The 19244-nt window shown below is 41.4% G+C and overlaps 1 protein-coding gene across 1 annotated transcript in view; it reads right to left on the reverse strand.

Moving 5' to 3' along the window:
• The window catches only part of CAMK2D (calcium/calmodulin dependent protein kinase II delta), a 738893-nt gene that overhangs the window by 235275 nt on the left and 484374 nt on the right, over positions 1–19244 (reverse strand). Inside the window, exon 5 of the mRNA XM_053703586.1 lies at positions 12896–12961. Coding sequence (XP_053559561.1) covers positions 12896–12961 — 66 coding nt within the window. The remainder of the gene's footprint in view (positions 1–12895; positions 12962–19244) is intronic.

Consider the following 19244-nt stretch of genomic DNA (forward strand, 5'->3'; position numbering starts at 1 on the left):
TGTCTGAAATGATCTCTTTCAGTTCAGGCCCGAATAGGGTCTTCCCCTTGAAAGGGATGGCTAAAAGCTTAGATTTTGATGATACGTCAGCAGACCAGGACTTAAGCCATAACGCTCTACACGCTAAAATGGCAAAACCTGAATTCTTTGCCGCTAATTTAGCCAGTTGAAAAGCGCCATCTGTAATGAAAGAATTAGCTAGCTTGAGAGCCCTAATTCTATCCAGAATATCATCTAATGGGGTCTCAACTTGAAGAGCCTCCTCTAGAGCCTCGAAACAAAACGCAGCTGCAGTAGTTACAGGAACAATGCACGCTATAGGTTGCAGAAGAAAACCCTGATGAATAAATATTTTCTTTAGAAGACCCTCTAATTTTTTATCCATAGGATCTTTGAAAGCACAACTGTCCTCAATAGGTATAGTTGTACGCTTAGCCAGGGTAGAAACGGCTCCCTCAACCTTAAGGACCGTCTGCCACAAATCCCGCATGGTGTCTGATATGGGAAACATTTTCTTAAAAGTAGGAGGGGGAGAAAGCGGAATACCTGGTCTATCCCACTCCTTTGTAACAATGTCCGAAATCCTCTTAGGGACCGGAAAAACATTAGTGTAAGTAGGAACCTCTAGATATCTATCCATTTTACACAATTTCTCTGGTGGAAAGGCAATAGGGTCACAATCATCCAGAGTCGCTAAAACCTCCCTGAGTAACAAGCGGAGGTGTTCTAGCTTAAATTTAAAAGCTGTCATATCTGAATCTGTCTGAGGGAACATCTTTCCTGAATCAGAAATCTCTCCCTCAGACAGAAATTCCCTCACCCCCAACTCAGAACATTTTGAGGGTACTTTAGAGATGGCTAATAAAGCGTCAGAGGGCTCAGCATTTACTCTCACACCGGACCTACTGTGCTTAGATAAAACCTCTGTGAGGGTAGTATTCATAACTGCGGCCATATCTTGCAAGGTGAAAGAATTAGAAGCACTAGAAGTACTTGGCGTCGCTTGTGCAGGCGTTAATGGTTGTGACACTTGGGGAGAATTAGATGCCATAACCGGATTCCCTTCTGACTGAGAATCATCCTGCGACATACTTTTATCAGCTAAAATATGTTCTTTGCAATTTATTGCCTTTTAAGTGGGGGTTCCAAAATGGCTTCCAAACACATTGAACATTGGCTATCCTCAATGTCAGACATGTTAAACGGGCTAGTAATGACCACAAACAGGCTTGAAAACACTTTATTTAGTGAAAAAATAACAATCTTAAAAAACGGCACTGCGCCTTTAAGAGAAAAAAAGCATACACGTTCTGCAAAACTGCTTTAAAAAAATCAAATCGTTTCAATATTTTGTATAAATATTCAAATTATGCAGCTAAGTTTGCCCCACAAGAAAAAAGGAACACTTAACCCTTTACAATAAAACCGGATGATTAATAAGGTTTAATCCGGAAAAAACACCCCCTGCACCTCGCCACAGCCCTGCTGTGGCGCCTAACTGCCGTCAGGGAACTGGAAAAACAGAGTTAAAGCTTCATTTTGGCCCAATACTTCCACAAGGGCCCACCGGAGTTAGAGCTTGCCGCTTGCCTTGCAAATACAACTGCGCAACTGAGGCGTGAAAATAGGCCCCGCCCATCTCACGCGATGTCTCTCAGCCGAAATGAACCGCATCAGAGCGGTCTCAAACTAGCCATGTGGGTTCTTAAACCCAAAAGTAAGCCATGTGTACCCTCTCAATAAAGCATCAAAAACGTTACTGCCAAAAACGTTATCAGCACTCCCAGTTCAATAAACGTTTGCCCATAAACATTCAAACTCAGTGTCAACCATTTTTTTATCAGCCCCTATATGCAAGCTTAGTAATACCCCTCTTCTCTTAGGATTACTGCTTACCCTTACCCTCATCGGGATATTGTCAGCCAATTCTGAAATACCAGTCTCTCCAGAAAAAAAATATATATTATGAATATAGCATGAAAACGTTCCTCACACTGAAGTTTCTAAATTACTCCTCAGCCATTCTGTGGGAACTGCTCTGGATCTTAGTGACAAATGCTAAGATCATCAGCCTCCAGGCAGAAGTCTTCATCCATCTGCTGCCTGAGAGTAAATAGTACACACCGGTACCATTTAAAATAAAAAACTCTTGCTTGAAGAAAATAAAAACTAACATTATCACCTCTTTCACTTTACCCTTCCTAGTACTTAGAGTAGGCAAAGAGAATAACTGGGGGGTGGAGCTAAGGGAGGAGCTATATAGACAGCTCTGCTGTGGTGCTCTGTGCCACTTCCTGTTAGCAGGAGGATAATATCCCACAAGGATGAATCCGTGGACTCGTCGTATCTTATAGAAGAAATGAATAGACTAGATAACAGAGTCACATTTTCTCATGCTCAGATCAGACAGAATGAAACCTAAGTTGCCAAGATATCAGCTCCCTTATCACACTGTGGGCAGTGGCTACATTGATAATTTCTAAGTGCTCATTTTGCAAGAAAAGTTGATTGGTGTTTTTTTTTTTTTTTACACAAAATGTTTACTTTGATTTAACATCTTTGCTTTTACCAATGAAGCACTGTTTTATATCCCTTTACATAAAGTTTAGGCCACTCTAATAAGCATAAGTCCCACTCAACACTCTGTGCAAGCCATTATGAGAATTAAAAGGGGCAGTTTACATTATTGCAATATATTTATACACTGCAGGAGTAAGACATTATTAGCGTGAAGCACAAAAATAAAAGTATAAACTAAATGCTGGAACTGAGATGCACTACACTCTATGTAAGAGTAAGCTTTAAGCTGTGTGATGCAGGCAATACAGCATCTGATGAAAGAAGAAAAAATAAATACAGCACAGAGCTAGGGGTGACTGCAGGGAGCAAAAGTATTGTTGATTTTTTTAAAAAATTTTTTTTAAGTGTGTTGGACACTGTAGTACTTCCTAATATTTACTAGCCATATAACTATTAGGATGCTCTTGGTAAAAAAATACCTTATAATGATCGTAAAGTGAGGGTAAACCCAAGTGTATAACAAACTCTAGGATTTACCATCACTAAAAATAAACATTCATTTCTGTCATTGTCTCCTTAAAAACTGTGGTAAACGTACCCTTATCTGTAAGGCAAGTATATTGCTAACTCAGTGCCTCCGGATGCCCACGGCACAGCACCTTCTTCATTGAGGTGGCATTTCCACCTCTAGACCAATAGCCCTGCTAGGATGTCAGTTGGCACGCACGGCTATTGGTTTAGAGGTGGAAACGTCACCTCACTGAAGAAGGCAATGTGCCGTGGACGGTCGGAGACACTGAGTTAGCGATATATACTATCCTCACAGATAGGGTGAGTTTAACGAAGTTGTTCAGGAAACTATGACAGAAACTAGTGTTTATTTTTAGTGATGGTATGGTTTGTTATAAGCTTGGGTTTACCATCACTTTAAGCAAGGGTATCCAAGAGCTGCAGATGTCAGAATCTCTAGATTCCCTGCTTACATATATGACTGAACCAGGCTCAGCTGCTTTGACCTTTAGCATGAAGTGGTAACAAAATCCTCAATATATAACTCAAATTGTTTTTGCACCTGCCTGATCTAGACCACTGCTTCAATTACTCTTCTCCAGGTGGGCAATAAGCTAGTATACACATGCTATAGTATAGGTCAGAATTGGGCTTCCATTAAATGTTTAAACAATGGTACTTTACAAATTTGAACTGTAAATTAGTCCTTAAAGGGAAATTAAAAACACTAAACAAATGCTAGATAGAGTGATACATTCAAAGAAAAGATTAGTCTGACAACAGAATAATGTGTAGATGTATTTTTTAAAGCTTCATTATCTGTTTAAATATTGACAAAATAAGTGTAAAGTTTTAGTGTCTATAAAACAATGGGAGCTGCCATGTTGTTACTTAGGTTACCTTCTCTGCTGTGGCAAATTAGGGACAGTTAAAAAAATGGTATTGTGCAACCCTACTATTTATAAGACCGAATACAAGTACCAATACTTTTTTTATAGTACTCACCGATACCAATTACCGATACCTTTTTATTGTCACGTGACAGTATTATCAAATGTTCTTCATTCTTTTGGTATCCTTTGCTGAAGGATCAGCAATGCCCTACTGGGGGCTAGCTCAGCAAGTTGAATGAGCCAGTGACAGCCATCAATCATCATTCAGCTAGCTCCCAGTAGTGCATTGTTGCTACCTGCTAGCAGTGAGCATATAAACATGTTTTTCAACAAAGGATACCAAAAACAAAGCTTTCTGAATAATTTTGACTTTACTGTCCCTTTAATTAGTGTATAAAATTCAGGAGGAGTTTGCTGGGAGTAAAATATGTGAGAGGATTGAAGAGGTACTGCCAATGCCTAAATACTAGCATGCTGGGGCTGAATAAACCAAACATGCTACTGACACAATATTATATAAAACAGTAACACAATATAATACAACTTCCAATGCCATTTTCCTCCTAAATCATTTTAGCACAGTTCAAACTTGGGAAGAGTGTACTATTTTTCCAAACTTATAGGGCAGTTTGAGTCAACCATTACGATTTTATAGGACAACTACTAACTGAGGATTTATAATGGTGTTATTAAGGAGATTTCCAGCAGGTATGTGATTGGGAATTGTGAAGGATAGAATCACAGTATCTCTTAAAGGGACACTGAACCCAAATTGTTTCTTTTGTGATTCAGATAGAGCATGACATTTTAAGCAACTTTCTAATTTACTCCTATTATCAAATGTTCTTCATTCTCTTGGTATCTTTTTTTGAAATGCACGAATGTAAGTTTAGATGCCGGCCCATTTTTGGTGAACAACCTGGGTTGTTCTTGCTGATTGGTGGATAAATTGATCCAACAATAAAAAAGTGCTATTTAGAGTTTTAAACCAAAAAAAAGTTTAGATGCCTTCTTTTTCAAATAAAGATAGCAAGAGAACGAAGAAAATTGAAAATAGGAGTAAATTAGAAAGTTGCTTAAAATTGCAAGCTCTATTGGAATCACGAACAAAAAAATTTGGGTTCAGTATCCCTTTAATAGCGGCAAATTCCCATCAGATACGCTCTTCCCACAAACCCTCCAATATCTGATTCATTGGGACGATAAGAGTATTTTATTAAATTTAAATATATATATATATATATATATATATATATATATAACAGATTGTGATGTGAGTAATACAATTGAATTTCAATTTACATATAACATGAGACGGCTGTTCAAACGCCGCTGTAATACTCTAATCTGACTCTGCAATGACTCTGCAATGGCTGTTCAAACGCTACTCTACTCTGTATGGTGTCGCAATTTCGAAGGGCATTTTTAAACAATCAATCATACCGGACGACAAAGGCAAAAAATCCCCTAACCTGGCTGCAACACTGCAATCTCCATGAGCCGTCAAGCTATGTTGGTGAGACCGGGGAGATTGAAATTCTCCACCTAAGAGGTGGAGAAGAGGTTAGGGAAGCAGCGGTCTGATGACCGCTGCTTCATAAATTTGGACTGCAGGTTTTCTTGTGAGAACCTGCAGTAGTAGGGGGGCGAAGTCTGGCAAAGTGTTTGATAAATCGACCCCTTAAAGGGACATAAAACTTATTTTTTTTCTTTTATGATTTAGATAGAATATAACATTTTAAACAACTTTCTAATTTACTTCTATTATCAAATTTTCTTTATTTTCTTGTTATCCTTAGCTCAAGAGTGTGCACGTGTCTGCAGCACTATATAGCAGCAGTTATGCAACAATATTATATATTAGAAGGAGCACTAGATGGCAGCACTATTTCCCGTCATGTAGTGCTTCAGGCATGTGCACGCTACCTACCTTGGTATCTCTTCAACAAATGAAATAAATTTGATAATAGAAGTAAATTGGAAATTTAAAAATGTTATTCTCTTTCTGAATCATAAAAGAATTTTGGGTTTAATGTCCCTTTAAGATATCTACAGGAAGCAAATCTAGCTAATTTTATAAATCTTCTAAAGCAACACAAGCTTGATTACTGTTCAGTGAATGCAAGACAGATATGAAGTCAGTTTCTTGCCTATGCTTATTAGAGGCAGAATGCAATTTAAAGGGACAGTCTAGTCAAAATTAAACTTTCATGATTCAGATAGGGCATGCAATTTTAAGCAACTTAGCATTTTACTTTTACCATCAAATTTGCTTTGTTCTCTTGGTATTCTTTTCTAAAAGCTAAACCTAGGTAGGCTCAAACTGATTTGTAAACCGTTGAAAACTGCCTATTATCTGATAAGATTGCATTTTGACATTTTTTTAACAGTTAGACAATGCTAGTTCATATGTGCTATATAGATAACATTGTACTCACACCAGTGGACTTATTTAGGAGTCAGCACTGATTGGATAAATTGCATGTCTGTCAAAAGCACTGAGATAAGGAACGCAGTCTGCAGAGGCTTAGATACAAGGTAAACAGAGGTAATAAATGTATTAATATCACAGTGTTGGTCATGCAAAACTGGGGAATGGGAAAACAGAATTTATGCTTACCTGATAAATTACTTTCTCTTGTGGTGTATCCAGTCCACGGATTCATCCTTTACTTGTGGGATATTCTCCTTCAAACAGGAAGTGGCAAAGAGAGCACACAGCAGAGCTGTCCATATAGCTCCCCCTCTAGCTCCACCCCCCAGTCATGCCGTGGAATGGATACACCACAAGAGAAAGTAATTTATCAGGTAAGCATAAATTCTGTTTTCTCTTGTAAGGTGTATCCAGTCCACGGATTCATCCTTTACTTGTGGGATACCAATACCAAAGCTTTAGGACACGGATGAAGGGAGGGAACAAGACAGGTACCTTAAACGGAAGGCACCACTGCTTGTAAAACCTTTCTCCCAAAAATAGCCTCCGAAGAAGCAAAAGTATCGAATTTGTAACATTTAGAAAAAGTATGCAGCGAAGACCAAGTCGCTGCCATACAAATCTGTTCAACAGAAGCCTCATTTTTAAAAGCCCATGTGGAAGCCACTGCTCTGGTAGAATGAGCAGTAATTGTTTCAGGAGGCTGCTGGCCAGCAGTCTCATAGGCCAAACGGATGATGCTTTTCAGCCAAAAGGAAAGAGGTAGCGGTCGCCTTCTGACCTCTCCTCTTACCAGAATAGATAACAAACAAAGAAGTTGTTTGTCTGAAATAATTACTTGCTTGTAAATAGAACTTTAAAGCACGAACCACATCAAGATTGTGTAACAGACGTTCCTTCTTCGACAAAGGATTAGGACACAGAGAAGGAACAACAATTTCCTGGTTAATATTCTTATTAGACACAACCATAGGAAGAAAACCGGGTTTGGTACGCAAAATTACCTTATCTGCATGGAACACCAGGTAAGGTGAATCACACTGTAAAGCAGGTAACTCCGAAACTCTTCGAGCAGAAGAGATAGCTACCAAAAACAAAACTTTCCAAGATAACAGTTTAATATCTATGGAATGTAAAGGTTCAAAAGGAACCCCTTGCAGAACGGAAAGAACTAAATTCAGACTCCATGGCGGAGCCACAGGTCTATAAACAGGCTTAATTCTGACTAAAGCCTGACTAAACGCTTGGACGTCTGGTACCTCTGCCAGACGTTTGTGTAAAAGAATAGACAAAGCAGATATCTGTTCCTTTAAGGAACTAGCTGATAATCCTTTCTCCAATCCTTCTTGGAGAAAGGACAAAATCCTGGGAATCCTAACCTTACTCCATGAGTAACCCTTGGATTCGCTCCAAAAAAGATATTTTCGCCAAATCTTATGGTAGATTTTCCTGGTGACAGGCTTTCTAGCCTGAATCAGGGTATCAATAACCGACTCAGAGAAACCACGCTTTGATAGAATTAGGCGTTCAATCTCCAAGCAGTCAGATGCAGAGAAATTAGATTTGGATCCTGTATTAGAAGGTCCTGCCTCATTGGCAGTGTCCATGGTGGCACAGATGACATGTCCACTAGGTCTGCATACCAAGTCCTGCGTGGCCATGCAGGCGCTATTAGAATCACCGAAGCCCTCTCCTGCTTGATTCTGGCAACCAGACGAGGGAGGAGAGGAAACGGTGGAAAAACATAGGCCAGATTGAAGGACCAAGGCGCTGCTAGAGCATCTATCAGCACCGCCTGGGGATCCCAGGACCTGGACCCGTAAAGAGGAAGCTTGGTGTTCTGACGGGACGCCATCAGATCCAATTCTGGAGTGCCCCATAGCTGAGTCAGCTGGGCAAATACCTCCGGGTGGAGTTCCTACTCCCCGGGTGAAAAGTCTGACGACTTAGAAAATCCGCCTCCCAGTTGTCTACTCCTGGGATGTGAATTGCTGAGAGGTGGCAAGAGTGATCCTACGCCCACCTGATTATTTTGGTTACTTCCATCATTGCTAAGGAACTCCTTGTTCCTCCTTGATGATTGACATAAGCTACAGTCGTAATGTTGTCTGACTGAAATCTGATGAATTTGGCCGCAGCTAGCTGAGGCCATGCCTGAAGCGCGTTGAATATCGCCCTCAGTTCCAGAATGTTTATCGGGAGAAGAGCTTCTTCCCGAGACCATAAGCCCTGAGCTTTCAGGTAGTCCCAGACTGCACCCCAGCCCAACAGACTGATGATCCACTCTGGTCTGCGGAAACACATTCCCTGAGACAGGTGATCCAGAGACAACCACCAGAGAAGAGAATCTCTGTATTTGAAGAGACAAATATGCATTATCCCCATTCCACTGTTTGAGTATGAATAGTTGCAGTGGTCTGAGGTGTATCCGTGCAAAAGGGACTATGTCCATTGCTGCTACCATTAGTCCGATTGTCTCCATGCACTGAGCTACAGATGGCCGAGGAATGGAATGAAGAGCTCGGCAAGTAGTTAAGAGTTTTAACTTTCTGACCTCCGTCAGAAATATTTTCATTTTTACCGAGTCTATTAGTGTCCCTAGGAAGGGAACTCTTGTGAGGGGGGAGAGAGAACTCTTTTTGATGTTCACCTTCCACCCGTGAGACCTCAGAAAGGCCACTACAATTTCCGTGTGAGACTTGGCTCTTTGGAAAGTCGACGCCTGAATTAAGATGTCGTCTAGATAAGGCGCCACTGCTATGCCCCGCGGTCTTAGAACCGCCAGGAGGGACCCTAGCACCTTTGTGAAAATTCTGGGAGCAGTGGCCAACCTGAAAGGAAGAGCCACAAACTGATAATGCTTGTCCCGAAAGGCGAACCTGAGAAACTGGTGATGATCTTTGTGGATAGGAATGTGCAGATACGCATCCTTTAGATCCATGGTAGTCATATATTGACCCTCCTGGATCATTGGTAAGATTGTCCGAATGGTCTCCATCTTGAATGATGGGACTCTGAGGAATTTGTTTAGAATTTTGAGATCCAGGATTGGTCTGAAAGTTCCTTCTTTCTTTGGAACCACAAACAGGTTGAGTAAAAACCCAGCCCTTGTTCCGCAATTGGAACTGGGCGGATCACTCCCATTGTATGTAGGTCTTCTACACAGCATAAGAACGCCTCTTTCTTTGTCTGGTCTGAAGACAGACGAGAAATGTGGAACCTTCCCCTTGGAGGGGAGTCCTTGAATTCTAGAAGATATCCCTGGGATCGTGAACATCTCTTGCCCAGGCCTGAGCGAAGAGAGAGAGTCTGACCCCTACTAGATCCGGTCCCGGATCTGGGGCTACCCCATCATGCTGTCTTGGAGGCAGCTGCAGGCTTCTTGGCCTGTTTAACCTTGTTCCAGCCCTGGTAAGGTTTCCAGGCTGCCCTGGGTTGTGAAGCGTTACCCTCTTGCTTTGCAGCAGGGGAGGATGAAGCGAGACCGCTCCTGAAACTCCGAAAGGAACAAAAATTATTTTGTTTGTTCTTTGTCTTGAAGGACTTGTCCTGGGGAAGAGCATGGCCTTTTCCCCCAGTGATTTCTGAAATAATCTCTTTCAATTCAGGCCCGAAGAGGGTCTTTCCTTTGAAAGGGATGTTCAATAGTTTGGATTTTGACGACACATCGGCCGACCAGGACTTTAGCGAAACCTGAAACCTGAATTCTTTGCCGCTAACTTAGCTAGTTGGAAAGCGGCATCTGTAATAAAAGAATTAGCCAGCTTAAGAGCCTTAATTCTGTCCATAATGTCCTCGTATGAGGTCTCCGTCTGGAGCGCATCTTCCAGCGCCTCGAACCAGAAAGCAGCTGCAGTAGTTACAGGAACAATGCACGCAATAGGTTGGAGAAGAAAACCTTGTTGAACAAAAATTTTCTTAAGTAAACCCTCTAATTTTTTATCCATAGGGTCTTTAAAAGCACAACTGTCTTCAATTGGTATAGTTGTGCGTTTAGCAAGTGAAGAAACAGCCTCCTCCACCTTAGGGACCGTCTGCCACGAGTCCTGCATGGGGTCAGATATGGGAACATTTTCTTAAAAACAGGAGGGGCAACAAACGGAATACCTGGTCTATCCCACTCCCTAGTAACGATGTCCGCAATCCTCTTAGGGACCGGGAACACATCAGTGTAAACAGGAACTTCTAGGTACTTGTCCATTTTACACAATTTCTCTGGAACCACCAAAGGGTCGCAGTCATCCAGAGTAACTAATAACTCGCTGAGAAATAAGCGGAGGTGTTCTAGTTTAAATTTAAAAGCCAACGTATATGAATCTGTCTGAGGAGCAACCTTTCCCAAATCGGAAATTTCTCCCTCAGACAGCCCATCCCTCGCCCCTACTTCAGAGCGTTGTGAGGGTATATCGGATACGGCTACTAAAAGCGTCAGAATGCTCAGAATCTGTTCTTAAAACAAAGCTATCACGCTTTGCAGGTAACACAGGCAGTTTAGATAAAAACACTGAGAGGGTATTATTCATAACTGCCGCCAAGTCTTGTAAGGTAAAAGAGTTAGATGCACTAGAGGTGCTAGGCGTCGCTTGAGCGGGCGTAACTGGTTGTGACACTTGGGGAGAGGTTAACGGGCTAACCTCATTACCTTCTGCCTGAGAATCATCTTGGGCCACATTTTTAAGTGCAACAATAAGTTCTTTAAAGTGTATAGACATATCAGTACAAGTGGGACACACAGTAAAAATCGTTTGCCATTAAGTAGTGTCAACCAGCATAAACTAGCCCTGTTATGTAAGCTTGCAATTCCATACTTAGTCTCTGAATACAGCTTACCCTTCCCTCATGGGGATATTAACATTATCTAGCATTATCACAGTCTTGTCTAGAAATAAATGACTGAACATACCTCATTGCAGCCTACCCTGCTAACCATTCCCCCCAACTGAAGTTTTCTTGTACTCCTCAGTCCTTTGCGGGAACAGCAGTGGATTTTAGTTACAACATGCTAAAATCATCTTCCTCCCTGCAGAACTCTTCATCTCCTTTCTGCTAGAGAGTAAATAGTACACACCGGTACCATTTAAAATAACAAACTTTTGCTTGTAGATAATAAAAACTACAATTCTAACACCACACTCACTTTACCCTTCCGATTGCTTAGAGCCGGCAAAGAGAATGACTGGGGGGTGGAGCTAGAGGGGGAGCTATATGGACAGCTCTGCTGTGTGCTCTCTTTGCCACTTCCTGTTGGGAAGGAGAATATCCCACAAGTAAAGGATGAATCCGTGGACTGGATACCCCTTACAAGAGAAATAAAGGTATTTATCTTTTTAAACAATAAGAGTTTTCAAGTAGACTGTCCCTTTAAGTTCTCAACATAAAGGTTCTCTCACCTTCCTGAGGGTAGTCGCTACACTGAAAATTTCTAAGTGCTCATTTTGCAAGTACTCATTTTGCTCTTTTTGTTTTTAACATAATCTGTCTGTTTACTTTGATTGATTTTTTTTTTTTTTTACTAAAACAGCTCTGTTTCATATACCTTTAATAAGGCAATACAAACAAAGCAATATATATTTTAGACCAAATTGACAAGAGAGATACTCACCCTTCTAAATAAAAAAAAATAGCTAATACTACAATCTTTATTGGAGTCCAATATTTAATTGTTTCAATGACAAACCACTGGTTTTCAAGCCAGTCCCCAGACCTCCCTAACAGGCCACATTTTGTGGATATCTGAACTGGAGCACAGATTAAATAATCAGCTGATTAGTAAACATGGTTATTTTACCTGCTCTCACACTAGGTAATCCAGAAAATCTGGCCTGTTGGGGAGGCCTGAGGACAGGTTTGAAAGCCAGTGACAAACATATAAAAATGTTATTAAAACGTGATAGAAATAAAATAAAAAGTGAACTTTGTGAAAATATTTATGTGTCCCAGATTTCTCCTCGGGTTCCTCATGTTTCCAACAAAACCTAACCTAAGAAAGAAGAAAAAGGCAATGCTGAGATAAATTTATCCTTGAAAAAGCCAGGAAAGGCGGAACATTTATCTTTCCTGGGCCAAGTGAATAGACTTTTGGGTATTAAGACATATTGTTTTGTCCTCAAAATATTTTTGGGGATTGTGATACAATATAGGTACCATGTGTTACCTGATGTGCCCATAAGGGAATTGGTGTAATTTTAACCAAATAAATATATTTGAAGATACACCGGAGGTGGGGCTGGTTGTGTGCCTAACATAACATTGCCCCAATACGATAGCTCAGAACCATGTGAGAAATGAAAAACTGAATTTTGCAGTTTTCTCTCCTAAAAGGATTACACGATTGTCTCCTCCTGTTTCTTCTTTATGGGGTGTTTTGTTGAAAATATAAAAAGAACTCGCGGATAAGTCTGGGACAGTGTATCCATTTACACAAATATTTTCACAAATTCACTTTTTTTTAATCACGTTTTAATGTTTTGTATTAAATTGTGATTTATCATTACTTTATTTATTACACTGATATCAATATGAAAATGTTATCACTTACCTGGCATCTGCTTCACTATAATATTCTCTAGCTACTATATCTTCAAAAAGTTCTCCACCAGTAACTCTGTAAATAAAGAAAAGTTATAAATATATAAACAAATATTTGGGGTTGTTTCTGGTATTATTTAAAATTCAAGTCAGATTTTCTATCAATAAACAAACTGTAAATATAAGTATTGTAGACTAAAGAAAATTCTATATAAAAGTGCTACAAAAAAACTTGAAAACATATTGTCAAACACAAATAATAAAAAAAAAACACAACAAAAACTCCAAGGACTGATTTTAAATGATCATTTGTTTAAAATGAAATACCAACATAAATAGAAGTTTTCATCATAAAAGCATCTTTATTTATTCTCTATTGCCCACATTGATCTTAATCTTAAAAATACCAGCCATGTTAGTAACATATCATCTGGGTAGCAGCATAGTTATAGTGCCTCTTTCAATAAGCTGAGGAAAATATTTTTTGTTGCTAGGCCATAACCTTGCCAACTATGTGGATGATATCATAGTGAACCAAAGCTGTTAATGACAGGGGCCAGCTCATTCTTATCTCTACATTTTATGTTATTTCTTCTTTTTTTTCCCCAAGAGCGTGGGGGCTTCAGTTCTTTGTCATAGCATTTTCTTGACAAGCCTCTTAAACGGTCATCAATTTCCTGTCAAAAAAGCCATTTTGACATATACACTGCGCTGGTGGGAACATTTTGTAGGCAAATAATAGAGAGCAAGCACAGTGGTAATATGTTCTGTTGTTGAGGACTTTTAGATGTTGCTGACACATAAATTAAGCTATGAAGCACTCTTAGGAATCTACTCACTATTAAGTTATCACAATGATGAGTCTTGTCTTGTTTTTTTTTCTTTCTTTCATTCAAGCTAATTTGCTTTCAACATGACATGAAGTCAAACACAATAGTTATCAGACTACAAAAGTGTAAGTTGTTTCACATTACATTGGATTAAGTGTAAAGATTTTATGTCATGCTATATATCCAGAAAAAAAAGATTTATACTCCGTTAACTGCACACATGGGACCTACATTGTTGCTTTTTGGTTTTGTCTTTAGCAGAATCTATAACAAGCTAACTGCAATAATTGTCATTAAATAAAAATATGATCACTGTCTGATTAGATTAATCATTACTCACTTGACAAATACAATAATCTAAAAATGTGAACTGCTCATGAGTCTTGCCCACGCAATTATTATGTATATCTCAAAAACAGGAGAACACATTTGTATTAGTAATTCAATAAAAACTACAATTTATTGTTATTATTTGTATGGTTCCTATAAAAATTAAAAAAGAGAGAAATTGTTCCATGTCAGATTGTTTATTGTTTTTAATACTTGAAAAGCTCACATAAGGCTTTAAAGGGACTGTTTTTAACTTTTACAGAGTTTATTAATTTATTTTCTTTGTTACATGACTCAGTAAATGTGACCATGGTTTTCTAACAAGTTCTGTGTATCTTGTGTTTATTTTAGTTGTTGTTAATAAGGGGAATGGAAGTAATGGTGGTTTAAAGGGACACTAAACCCACATTTTTTCTTTCATGATTCAGATAGAGCATGCAATTTTAAGCAACGTTCTAATTTACTCCTATTATCATTTTTTCTTCATTCTCTTGCTATCTTTATTTGGGCTTACCTTACAGGTGCAGTCAGGGGTGGCACTCAGTTTTGTACCCATTAGCGCTGCTTTGGCTGGGGTATGGTTTTTTAAGCTAGCCTTTGTATGCCCAAAGCTGTCATTTTTGCCTGCCCCTGGGTCGTACATGTTGTGATGTCTCACATCAATAGGGCCTTTAAGGTTTGAAGTTTGTGAATTATTCTTCCTGGCATGGCGGGGGTTGCTGGCCAGAGCAATGTGAGAGTCCGTATGGGTTTGGTCAAGCTAATTGGAGGGGCACAATGCTGCAGGTTGGAGCATATAGCGCTTCTCTCCCTGCATGTCTTCTGGCGAGTAAACCCCTAAAGTCTATCCCAAAAATTTTGAAGGGTATCAGAGGCTTCGTAGTAAACCTATTAAATTATAGTTTTAGAGAGTACAGTTGCCGCCACCTTGTTTATAACTTTTACAGAGTTTATTAATTTATTTTCTTTGTTACCTAACTCACTAAATGTGACCGAAACTTCTTCGGCAGAACCAGCTGACGTTTGGGCACCGGCCCTTTTCTCCTCTCAGAGATCCGGTACAGGAGCCCTGTCTCCCACTGGAAACAATCCTCCCCAGGTCCCTGGGGGTCAGTACCTACTTGGTCTCGGTAAGGGGCTAGGGTTGGGCGAAGTCAGAGGGGGACACCCAGGAGGGTTGGTCAGGGGCTAGGGTTGGAGTCGGAGCAGAGGGTCGAGACAAGGTAGGAGTCCGGGTAGAGGGTGGGGGTAAAGTAGGAGTCGGGGCAGAATGTCTCACATAGGTCCCCAGATCCGATACAGTGGCTTGGCATCTGGCTTGCTGGAGGGTGGTAACTGCAGCAACATCCTGTGACTTATCCCCCACAAAAGCTGAGGCAAGGTAGCCGAGGTCATTTCCCAGTAAGACTTCAGCAGGCAAATGGTTTATGACCCCTACTTCTACAGCACGGAGCACGACACCCCAATCCAGGTGCACTCGGGCTATGGGGATCCGTAGTACGGCACCCCAAGCCACCCCAACGCCAAGTATCCTTCCTGTATGGCCGGAGGCGGGGGCTAGGTGGGGTTGGACCAGGGTGACACTAGCTCCAGTGTCCCTTAGTCCATGGGCCGCCTGCCCATTGAGCCAGATGTCTTGGCGATGGTGTCGGCGAGTGTCGCTAGTTGCCGAGTGCACTTCATGCAGGACCCCCACTTCTTCAGCCCAACCGGTGTAGTTGGTGGGGTCCTCGGTGTACAGGCAGTAGGCTGGTCCACTGAGCCGGAGAAGGATTCCTTGGCCTTCGCTCTGGGCACTCTTATGTGGCCTGCCCATCCGCACTTGTAGCATCCCCGGGATGACATGGGGCCGGACAGGGATTGGTCAAGTCTGGGGGTACCGAGTAGGCGCCGGAGTGCGAGCAGGGGTGGGAGCGGAGCGGGTCACCGGTCGGGGCTCAGGGATGACCTGGCGCCTGGCATCCAAATACTGATCAGCCAGGGTGGCTGCCTGGTCGGCTGATATAGGCCCCTTATATTTGACCCTGTCCCGGACCTCTGCCGGGGAGTTGTTATAAAAATGTTCTAAAAAAAATGAGCTGGGTAGCCTGTTCCAGGGAAGTTACATGGCAGCCCGCAAACCAGGAGTCCAAGGACCACTCGGTGAACGGCTGCCCCTCTTGTCTTTTTAGCCCTCGGAACTTCAGCCTCCGGCATGAGTCCATAGCGGGCAAGGATGCACTCTTTAACCCTGTAGTCGTGCTTCTGGTCCCCTGGAGGTACAGTGTGAAAGGCTTCCAGTGCTCAACCAGACAGATTCCCAAGCAAGATGGTTAATCGGTCGGTGGAGGCGACACTTTGCAGCTCACACTGGGTCTCGAAAAGTTGGAGGTAGCAGTCAATCTCCTCCTCATTGTCTTTGAAGGCTCGAAAAGCCTCGTGGGGTAACTTCCTTGAACGGGGAGATGGTTCCAGGGGCGCAGGCACGGCTCCTTTCATTGATTTCTGGAGCTCCAGCATGTGGACCAGAGTGACCTCTGTGACCATCTGCGTGCCATAGAGGGCCAGCCGCCACTGGATATTCCTCTGGAGGTCCGACATTGTAGTCTCCAGGGTTGAGGCCTTGCTGGGCCATCCGCTGCTCTGGCTGCTACCGGCCTCACTACCTGGCTCGCTAGCCCAATCGCCCTCCATCAGTTCCTTGATGATGGTTGCTTTAGACATATGGCCGGCAGTTTTCCCCTGAGCTTCCAGCAGATCTTTCAACATTTTCTTTTGGAGTCCAGCATACTGCTCCATCCGAAGAAGTCTTCAGTTGGTGGTGTGGACGTTCCAGGTAGGTGTGACGTAACCCTGCTACCCCAACTGGATTGCTCCGCTATAGGATCTTGCCAACACTTGGAACCTGCCGCTATGTAGCGGAGAAGAGTGATTATAGCAGGAGCCCACCCAAATAACTAGACAGACTAGCATTCAGGTGAAACAAGAACTTTTATTCCGAAAACACACAGTTAATATACATAATCTCATCAAGATAAGAGCCTTATCAGTCCCCTAAATCTCCCGCCATTCCCTCCCCTCCAGACAGGCTGGCGACATCCATAGAGTTCATTGTCCCATAGTGTCCAGTGGTATAAGGATGGTGGTTCCGGGGTGATCCCGGGGGAGCGGCGGCACTTCCAGGGTGTCGTTGGGCTTCTATAGTCCAAAAAGCAACGTGATCCATGGCTGGGGGCTGGAGCTTTGGGTGACTAAATGTACACCAGGAAGGCCACTGGGGAGTGGGGGTTGTGGAGAGGGGTCCGAAACCTAAGGGAGCTCCCCTCCAGCAATCAACCCACCTCTTGCCCTCCCCAAGGGGTAACAATCCCCAAGAAAGTGGAGCTCTGGGACAAGGGGCCACTGGAGTGACCTGGGGTAAGAAACACTGGGGACGGGGAACTATGTGGCCGACCGACAGTTCCAGGGGCCCGGTCGGCTGGATAGGGACTAGGCAGTCAGGGACCAGCTCCTTCCTGATGATGTGTGACCCAAACCAAGGTCTGGGAGATTGTGGTGGCTCTTAAAAAGCCCAAATCCACTTAGAAACAGGAGGGGGTGATGTAGTAGGGGGAAGCAGCCCGGTATCTGTGACACATGATTTAGAAAGAGCATGCAATTTTAAGCAACTTTCTAATTTACTTCTAATATCGAATTTGCTTTATTCTCTTGATATCCTTTGCTGAAAAGCATATCTAGATAGGCTCAATAGCTGCTGATTTGTGGCTGCACATATATGCCTTGTGTGATTGATTCACCCTTGTGCATTGCTATTTCTTCAACAAAGGATAGCTAAAGAATGAAGCAAATTAGATCATAGAAGTAAATTGGAGTGTTGCTTAAAAATTGTATTAAAATTGTAATAATGAAATAAAAATCTTGGGTTTAATGTCCCTTTAAGGTGTTTTAGGCACACATGTACCTTACACAATCATTTATTATGACTTGGTAAATCTGCTGTGTAAAATGCAGGACCTCTATCTGAGGGCTAAAATACAGAGGCAGACACACAAAGTAGTGACGGATAACTTACTAACAAAGGAGGGCAGCAAATCAACATGTTAAAATACTTAACATACTTGTGTACAAATGTATAGCTATTAAACAAACAAATAAAATATTTCCCAGGGATATCCAGTGGCACAGTGAGCTATTTACCCTAATACTATGTATCTTAGTCATACCAACCAGCTTAGACTAAAGGGACTATAAACTTACAAAAAACAAATTTATAATATACATGATTTATGATTGCTTGCTTTTGCTATATAAAAGACCTTGCTTATAGTATAAATGTTCTTGTCCCATGCTCCCAAGAGAGACTGAAAAGGAAACTATATAACCTAAATTTCCCTCAAGATCCTGCAAATTGTCTGAGTCGGGTATATATTATAAAACTAGCCCTAATTGGCCACAATGAGACAATGTAACATACAATTCTTTTCGAAGAGGTTTGATAGTGCAAGGTGCAGATTTGAGTAAAATCAATAAAAAAGTTACAGATTGGAATGCTAATAAAACATGTTGAATGCTGATCTTTTGCAGTTCAGTACATCAGTTTGGTTTGTATGGAAACAGTGCCACCGTTCTTAAATTGTAATTGTATAAATTATTGTATATGCAGTTTATACATCATCTGTTACAATAAACCTATTTTGTGCACTATAAAAACTAGTTTTTCAGGCTGTGACATGTACTCGTGAAGATATTTGTGCCTTAAAGGGACAGTATACACCAATTGTCATTTAACTGCATGTAATAGACACTACTATAAATAATAATATGCACAGATACTGATATAAAAATCCAATTTAACACTGTTGATGAGATTAGCCTGGGACATCAACTGAAAAGGGACTGATAGCAGAACCTCCCCACTCCCCTGCATATGAAAAAAATCACACAAATAGGAGTCTGTATACATCAGTATACATCTAAAACTTTTGGCCTTGGTTAGGAGTCAGCACAATGTTATTTAAAAATAAGCGAAACTATACATTTTACAAAAACACACCCAGATGGGCTATATAAATGGATCATCTACAAAACATTTATGCAGAGAAAATGTCCCTTTAAAATGAGTGATATGAGACCCACATTTTTACAATCTTCTAATTTGTTCTCTTGGTAATTTTATTTGAAAAGCAGGAATGTAAGCTGAAGAAGCCAGCCCATTTTTGG

This window comes from Bombina bombina, chromosome 2 (genome assembly GCF_027579735.1).
Source record: "Bombina bombina isolate aBomBom1 chromosome 2, aBomBom1.pri, whole genome shotgun sequence".
NCBI classification, from domain to species: Eukaryota; Metazoa; Chordata; class Amphibia; order Anura; family Bombinatoridae; genus Bombina; species Bombina bombina.